Here is a 9,405-nt window from a genome sequence, read left to right as displayed (position 1 = left end):
ACACATCCGGGAGATTTACTGCACACACTCCTACACCGCGGTCTGACACAGGTACTGAGCAACTTAACACAACTCAACACACCGCTTCAGTGCTGTTGTGCCTCTACTAAGCCGCTTTTTGATCAACACGTCTGCTAAAGGCATAAATAATGTAAATCAATACGGACATGAATGTGAAGTCAGGAGTAAAAACTGATGTAAATGAAAAAGAGCGAAAAAGTAGCACCACTGACCTTTGATCTTCACATGAGCGCTTATAAGATCATGATTTCTGCTTGTTTGGTTGTTTTTAAAACTTCATATTGCAGGAACTTAATATACACAATCTTAGACATTTCTGAATCTGCGATTAGGAACAGAAAATAAACTTTAAGTGAATATAGACCATGGTTATTATAGTTAACGAAAAGCATTTTTGTTCCTTGACTACATTTTCATTTAGTTTACCTTGATGCACTAAAATAGCTGGACTATTCATTAATAATGGGGAAAACATACAAATGACAAAAACACAACAAAATCACTAAACCGTTAAAGCTGCAGTGTGTAAGTTGTGCCTCTCTGTCGCCCTCTCTGTGTGAAACCTGTAACTGCAGTTATTTGTTGAATTATCATCTTTACGTGTGTGTGTGTGTGTGTGTGTGTGTGTGTGTGTGTGTGTGTGTGTGTGTGTGTCGGCGGCTCCTCAGAGCGGATGAATCTCATGTTGTGAGGAGTGTGTGTGGCTGTGAGGAGTGTGTGTGGTCTTTCATACTGTACTGTAATCACAGATCACTCAAATTATGACCAAAATAAGAACTTTCACCAGAAAATGTCACGATTAGTAACTGAACAAGTAACATTTTATTCTGACCAACTGAGAAAAAAGCATTACAATAAATCGCTCTACTAACGGCGATTAAATCTACCGATTGCTCACATCACATCAAACTGTAAATGATTATTAGGCCCTGAGCACCGATGATTGCTCGGCCTATTATTATTCTTCTCTGAAATTAATCGCATTTTTGAGGACCTAAACATGCTCGAAAACTCATGAAACTTTGGTGAAAATGTGCATCTGATATGGGTTCCAGAATTAGGCGTGGCTAAATGGCTCGATAGCGCCACCTACACATTTTTAATGAATCGTTGTTTGCGTGTCACGTTTCACGTACGAGTATGAGATTCGGTACACACATGTAACAGCCCAACACCGACAAAACAGTCCCTGCGAGCAAAATCTGAAACCCAACAGGAAGTGAGATATTTTGAATTTTCTCTGCAAAATATGTGCAGTTTTTGGCTTTTCCAGACGTTGTACTTTAACAAACTCCTCCTAGAGATTTCATCAGATCAACATCATATTTGACTTTAAACATAATCTGACGTTGAATTGCGACGGCCTCACAAAGTTCAATGTTTCGCTATGAAACAGGAAGTTGTTGATCTGCCTCAAACTTCACATGATAAGTGTCCTGGCCTGTAGTCTCTACATGTTATAGTTATAGCGCCACCAGCTGGTAGCAGGAAGTGTGGCAAATGCAAATGACTGATGTAGTCCTCCTGTACTTAAATACGTAAATGCATGTCGCTGTTTTCCTAAAGCCTCCGGGTGGCAGTGGCACGGGTGTGAGGGCCCTTTCATCTCTGCTTGCGGCTTTAATTATTATTATTAATATACTTTGTTCTCAGTTTGATAATGGTCAACATCAGCATTGCGTGACTGTGTGTGTTTAGTGTGTATTAGCGTGTAGTTTCTGTTCAGTCTCCAGTCGTCACTGATGATTGTTGTATGGATTCTGGATTACAATCCGCATTCATCAAATGATGTTTAATGATTCCAGCGGCTGTGAGGAAAGGCTGTAAAAGCTCCACCACCTGCAGCATCCTCACAGCCGGACTGCTTCTGTATGTGTGCAGACGACACAAACACACTCAAACTATAACACATTATTACAGACGTATCGCTGTGACTCGAGCTGAGGAGATCGCTCTGAACACTGGCTGCTCATGGACTCGCTCAAACATAGATTTTGCTGTATAGTGTTTGCTGTGTAGTGTTATTGTAGTGGTTGCTGTGGTTGAATGCATCTCCTGACCCTTCAGGATGCGTTACTGCAGCACACGTGGAGGCGCTCCGGACCGCAGTTTCCGGGATGTGCTGTTCTCGGGATATGCTCCGGACGGAGGGATGTTCATGCCGGAGTGTGTCCCATCGCTGACCCCGAACACACTGCGGCTCTGGAGGAGTCTGTCCTACCCTCAGCTTCTGTGTGAGATCTGCAGCCTCTACATCGCTGAGCAGGAGATCCCTAAACAACATCTGCAGGGTGAGACTCGGCCTTCACACACACACACACACACACTCTCTCTCACACACACACACACCAGAGATGGGCACTCGAGTTAGTGACTCGGACTCGAGTCGCATTTTATGAGACTTCAGACTTGACTCGGGACTCGACCTGAAATGACTTCAGACTTGACTCGACTCGACAAAAAAGACTCGTGAAATTTTAAAAACAACTCAAGTCTTATTGTAAATGAAAATGTTAGCTTTATTTGAATGTTATAATATCTGCTTCACATGTAGGTGACATGGTAGTTCGGACCCTTGTCATAGAATTTGATTACGGATGTCCGTGTATTGCGCGCGTCATAAGAGTCCCATGAAACATGACAAGATTCATAGTGCCATATGTTCTCACATTTGGATGTGTTACCGCGTCAGATATAGCCAGATCAGCTAGATGCAAAGAATGTGTGGAAAACAATTAAAGACACCGGAACGTCATTGTACTAGACATCGCAGCCATCCTCGGATTGACTCAGACTCGGATAAGACTCCAGACTTGACTCGGACTCTAGCTTAAAGACTTCAGACTTGACTCGGACTCTAGCTTAAAGACTCCAGACTTGACTCGGACTCTAGCTTAAAGACTCCAGACTTGACTCGGACTCTAGCTTAAAGACTCCAGACTTGACTTGGACTCTAGCTTAAAGACTCCAGACTTGACTCGGACTCTAGCTTAAAGACTCCAGACTTGACTCGGACTCTAGCTTAAAGACTCCAGACTTGACTCGGACTCTAGCTTAAAGACTCCAGACTTGACTCGGACTCTAGCTTAAAGACTCCAGACTTGACTCGGACTCTAGCTTAAAGACTTCAGACTTGACTCTGACTCTAGCTTAAAGACTTCAGACCTGACTCTGACTCTAGCTTAAAGACTTCAGACTTGACTCGGACTCTAGTGATAAAGACTCCAGACTTGACTCGGACTCTAGCTTAAAGACTCCAGACTTGACTCGGACTCTAGCTTAAAGACTCCAGACTTGACTCGGACTCTAGCTTAAAGACTTCAGACTTGACTCTGACTCTAGCTTAAAGACTCCAGACTTGACTCGGACTCTAGCTTAAAGACTCCAGACTTGACTCGGACTCCAGATGAAAGACTCCAGACTTGACTCGGACTCTAGCTTAAAGACTCCAGACTTGACTCGGAATCTAGCTTAAAGACTTCAGACTTGACTCTGACTCTAGCTTAAAGACTTCAGACTTGACTCGGACTCTAGCTTAAAGACTCCAGACTTGACTCGGACTCTAGCTTAAAGACTCCAGACTTGACTCGGACTCTAGCTTAAAGACTCCAGACTTGACTCGGACTCTAGCTTAAAGACTTCAGACTTGACTCGGACTCTAGCTTAAAGACTCCAGACTTGACTCGGACTCTAGCTTAAAGACTCCAGACTTGACTCGGACTCTAGCTTAAAGACTCCAGACTTGACTCGGACTCTAGCTTAAAGACTCCAGACTTGACTCGGACTCTAGCTTAAAGACTCCAGACTTGACTCGGACTCTAGCTTAAAGACTCCAGACTTGACTCAGACTCTAGCTTAAAGACTTCAGACTGACTCGGACTCTAGCTTAAAGACTCCAGACTTGACTTGGACTCTATCTTAAAGACTCCAGACTTGACTCGGACTCTAGCTTAAAGACTCCAGACTTGACTCGTACTCTAGCTTAAAGACTCCAGACTTGACTCGGACTCTAGCTTAAAGACTCCAGACTTGACTCGGACTCTAGCTTAAAGACTCCAGACTTGACTCGTACTCTAGCTTAAAGACTCCAGACTTGACTCGGACTCTAGCTTAAAGACTCCAGACTTGACTCGGACTCTAGCTTAAAGACTCCAGACTTGACTCGGACTCTAGCTTAAAGACTCCAGACTTGACTTGGACTCTATCTTAAAGACTCCAGACTTGACTCGGACTCTAGCTTAAAGACTCCAGACTTGACTCGGACTCTAGCTTAAAGACTCCAGACTTGACTCGGACTCTAGCTTAAAGACTCCAGACTTGACTCGGACTCTAGCTTAAAGACTTCAGACTGACTCGGACTCTAGCTTAAAGACTCCAGACTTGACTTGGACTCTAGCTTAAAGACTCCAGACTTGACTCGGACTCTAGCTTAAAGACTCCAGACTTGACTCGGACTTCAGACTTGACTCGGACTCCAGATGAAAGACTCCAGACTTGACTCGGACTCTAGCTTAAAGACTCCAGACTTGACTTGGACTCTAGCTTAAAGACTCCAGACTTGACTCGGACTCTAGCTTAAAGACTCCAGACTTGACTCGGACTCCAGATGAAAGACTCCAGACTTGACTCGGACTCTAGCTTAAAGACTCCAGACTTGACTCGGACTCTAGCTTAAAGACTCCAGACTTGACTCGGACTCTAGTTTAAAGACTCCAGACTTGACTCGGACTCTAGCTTAAAGACTCCAGACTTGACTCGGACTCTAGCTTAAAGACTCCAGACTTGACTCGGACTCCAGATGAAAGACTCCAGACTTGACTCGGACTCTAGCTGAAAGACTCGGACTTCAGACTTGACTCGGACTCCAGATGAAAGACTCCAGACTTGACTCGGACTCTAGCTTAAAGACTCCAGACTTGACTTGGACTCTAGCTTAAAGACTCCAGACTTGACTCGGACTCTAGCTTAAAGACTCCAGACTTGACTCGGACTCTAGCTTAAAGACTCCAGACTTGACTCGGACTCCAGATGAAAGACTCCAGACTTGACTCGGACTCTAGCTTAAAGACTCCAGACTTGACTCGGACTCTAGCTTAAAGACTCCAGACTTGACTCGGACTCTAGTTTAAAGACTCCAGACTTGACTCGGACTCTAGCTTAAAGACTCCAGACTTGACTCGGACTCTAGCTTAAAGACTCCAGACTTGACTCGGACTCCAGATGAAAGACTCCAGACTTGACTCGGACTCTAGCTTAAAGACTCCAGACTTGACTCGGACTCTAGTTTAAAGACTCCAGACTTGACTCGGACTCCAGATGAAAGACTCCAGACTTGACTCGGACTCTAGCTTAAAGACTTCAGACTTGACTCGGACTCTAGCTTAAAGACTCCAGACTTGACTCGGACTCTAGCTTAAAGACTCCAGACTTGACTCGGACTCTAGCTTAAAGACTCCAGACTTGACTCGGACTCTAGCTTAAAGACTCCAGACTTGACTCGGACTCTAGCTTAAAGACTCCAGACTTGACTCAGACTCTAGCTTAAAGACTCCAGACTTGACTCGGACTCCAGATGAAAGACTCCAGACTTGACTCGGAGTCGCAAAAAAATACTTTTTATATTTTATTCTTATTAGAGTTTTACATAAAGCAACAAACACACATACAAGGAAACAACAATCTGGTGTATATGAGGCAGTGTTGAGATATAAATGGATCTCTTTATATCTTTATGTCCGCCAGGAAAACAATTAAAAAGGTAATTGCGAGTTTTTATCTCATAATTTGTACATTTTTTAACAAATGCAATTTATAAACTTTACATCTCGCAATTCAGATATTCTCGGAATTCTGAGTTTACATCTCGCAATTCTGATATTTTCGGAATTCTGAGTTTACATCTCGCAATTCTGATATTTTCGGAATTCTGAGTTTACATCTCGCAATTTGGATATTTCTGGAATTCTGAGTTTACATCTCACAATTCGCATATTTCTGGAATTCTGAGTTTACTTCTCGCAATTCGGATATTTCCGGAATTCTGTGTTTACATCTCACAATTCGGATATATTCGGGAATTCTGAGTTTACATCTCACAATTCGGATATTTCCGGAATTCTGTGTTTACATCTCACAATTCGGATATTTCCGGAATTCTGTGTTTACATCTCACAATTCTGATATTTCCGGAATTCTGAGTTTACATCTCACAATTTGGATATTTCTGGAATTCTGAGTTTACATCTAGCAATTCTTATATGTCTGGAATTCTGAGTTTACATCTCGCAATTCGTATATTTCCGGAATTTTGAGTTTACATCTCACAATTCTTATATTTCCTGAATTCTGAGTTTACATCTCGCAATTCTTATATTTCCTGAATTCTGAGTTTACATCTCGCAATTCGGATATTTTTGGAATTCTGAGTTTACATCTAGCAATTCTTATATTTCCAGAATTCTGAGTTTACATCTCACAATTCGGATGTTTTCGGAATTCTGAGTTTACATCTCACAATTCGGATATTTCCGGAATTCTGAGTTTACATCTCGCAATTCGGATATTTCCGGAATTCTGAGTTTACATCTCGCAATTCGGATATTTTCGGAATTCTGAGTTTACATCTCACAATTCGGATATTTTCGGAATTCTGAGTTTACATCTCACAATTCTTATATTTCCTGAATTCTGAGTTTACATCTCACAATTCGGATATTTTCGGAATTCTGAGTTTACATCTCACAATTCGGATATTTTCGGAATTCTGAGTTTACATCTCACAATTCTTATATTTCCTGAATTCTGAGTTTACATCTCACAATTCTTATATTTCCTGAATTCTGAGTTTACATCTCACAAATTCGGATATTTTCGGAATTCTGAGTTTACATCTCACAATTCTTATATTTCCTGAATTCTGAGTTTACATCTCGCAATTCGGATATTTTTAGAATTCTGAGTTTACATCTCACAATTCGGATATTTTCGGAATTCTGAGTTTACATCTCACAATTCTTATATTTCCTGAATTCTGAGTTTACATCTCGCAATTCGGATATTTTTAGAATTCTGAGTTTACATCTAGCAATTCTTATATTTCCAGAATTCTGAGTTTACATCTCGCAATTCGGATGTTTTCGGAATTCTGAGTTTACATCTCACAATTTGGATATTTCCAGAATTCTGAGTTTACATCTCACAATTTGGATATTTCCGGAATTCTGAGTTTACATCTCGCAATTCTCATATTTCCGGAATTCTGAGTTTACATCTAGCAATTATTTTTGCTTATGACTTTTTTTCTTGCAATTACAAGTTCATATTTCACAGTTCTCAGTTTATTGTGTTGCGGATGTTAATCTGCTGGATCAGTGGCAGATCCTATTTCAGATCCTATTTTCATCACAGGTCAGAGTCGGCATTAGACTGGGAGATGATCCAGAAATGGCATATACAGTAGAATTTATTAGATACGTGTTCAGCTTAGATTAAATTCAGGTTCTGTTGACGCTCCTGTCTGTGTCTCTGCAGAGCTCATTTCCCAAGCCCTGTCCAGCTTCTCCATTCCGGATGTGGTGCGGCTGGTTAAGCTGAAGGACTCCCTGTCCATCCTGGAGCTGTTCCACGGAGAAACCCTGGCGTTTAAGGATCTGGCCATGACCTGCACGGCTCAGTTCCTGCGCTACTTCCTGCGCAGAGACAGCAAACGGGCCACGATCCTTGTAGGTAGGAAGTCCCGCCCGTCTCCGGTCCGGCCATCCGGTGTCCTGTGTCCTGTGTCCTGTGTCCCGTGTCCCGTGTCCTGTGTCCCGTGTCCCGTGTCCTGTCTCCCGTGTCCTGTCTCCCGTGTCCTGTGTCCCATGTCCTGTCTCCCGTGTCCTGTCTCCCGTGTCCTGTGTCCCGTGTCCTGTCTCCCGTGTCCTGTGTCCCATGTCCTGTCTCCCGTGTCCTGTCTCCCGTGTCCTGTCTCCCGTGTCCTGTGTCCCGTATCCCGTGTCCTGTCTCCTGTCTCCCGTGTCCTGTCTCCCGTGTCCTGTGTCCCGTGTCCGGTGTCCCGTGTTCTGTCTCCCGTGTCCTGTATCCCGTGTCCTGTCTCCCGTGTCCTGTCTCCCGTGTCCTGTGTCCCGTGTCCTGTCTCCCGTGTCCTGTCTCCCGTGTCCTGTCTCCCGTGTCCTGTGTCCCGTATCCCGTGTCCTGTCTCCTGTCTCCCGTGTCCTGTCTCCCGTGTCCTGTGTCCGGTGTCCAGTGTCCTGTGTCCCGTGTCCTGTGTCCCGTGTCCTGTGTCCCGTATCCCTTGTCCTGTGATGGAGATTCACAGCTGCTGTTCTTCCAGGGACGTCCGGGGACACGGGCGGCTCAGCCATCCGCAGTGTGTTGGGCCTGAGCGAGGTGGACATCGTGGTGGTGTTTCCTCGCGGACGCGTCTCCAGAGTCCAGGAGCTGCAGATGACCACCAGCATCGCTGACCACGTCCATGTGTTCGCAGGTGAACTCGCAACACTTCACTATACACCGATCAGGCATAACATCATGAATAACACTGATGATCTCTGTTAGTGGGTGGGATCTATTAGGCAGCAAGTGAACATTTAGTCCTCAGAGTTGATGTGTTATGGTGCGTTCACACCGGACGCGATTCGCGCAATTGAAGGACGCAAATTGAGCGTTTTGAATCGCTCAAGTTGAAAAATCTGAACTTTGGCGGATATTTCGATCAGGAGCTTGCTCTAGTAGTGACAACAATGAGGAGAAAATCTGTATATTAATATCTGGTTCAGACAATATGATTATCACTGTGATAACATTAAATGACATGAAACACAACACAGTCTCTTTTTGTTAAATGCAAGTTTATGTATGATCAATAATACAAAAGTATAAGTAAAAGGTATAAGAAGCTACACATGAAATAAAGCAAACAATTCAGTCAAACATTCAAAGTCAGCGCTAGTCGGCTAACGTAACAACTGCAACGTACAGTTATAGCCTAAAGATATAAAGTAATGAAACTTCTCTTTGCCTTCAGTCTAAACGATTCGCCAGGGAACAAATTATAGATCCATGAGAGCAAAGATCGGCCGTTACAAGACGAATTATATCTGGAGCCGCCACAGAGACATCAGAGCCAGCGGCAGAAGAACTGGCTGAGGAAAGGCTGATCTCACCGGGTTAATGAGCGCCGCTGATCCACTGGAGCTCACACACACACACACACACACACACACACACACACACACACACACAAACACACACACACACACACCAGATCACATGATCAAATAGGCACTCTTTATATAAATAAACCACTGATTTGAGCTTTAAACTACTACATTATCGACTGAAAAAGTCTTAAAACTACGTTTTGTCACACATTAACAGTAGATT

General features: G+C 43.5%; 1 protein-coding gene across 1 annotated transcript in view; it reads left to right on the top strand.

Annotated features, from left to right (window-relative positions):
- Positions 1-9,405, top strand: part of thnsl2 (threonine synthase-like 2) — an 18,794-nt gene continuing 9,389 nt past the window's right edge. Inside the window, exons 1-4 of the mRNA XM_079814404.1 lie at positions 1-51; positions 2,089-2,312; positions 7,552-7,746; positions 8,354-8,506. Of these exons, the coding sequence (XP_079670530.1) occupies positions 2,090-2,312; positions 7,552-7,746; positions 8,354-8,506 (571 nt within the window). The 5' untranslated portion in view covers positions 1-51; position 2,089. The remainder of the gene's footprint in view (positions 52-2,088; positions 2,313-7,551; positions 7,747-8,353; positions 8,507-9,405) is intronic.

This window comes from Gobio gobio (genome assembly GCF_949357685.1).
Source record: "Gobio gobio genome assembly, chromosome: 4".
Classification (NCBI taxonomy): Eukaryota; Metazoa; Chordata; class Actinopteri; order Cypriniformes; family Gobionidae; genus Gobio; species Gobio gobio.
Note: the sequence above shows the minus strand (reverse complement) of the source record. Positions and strands in the feature narration are given on the sequence as shown.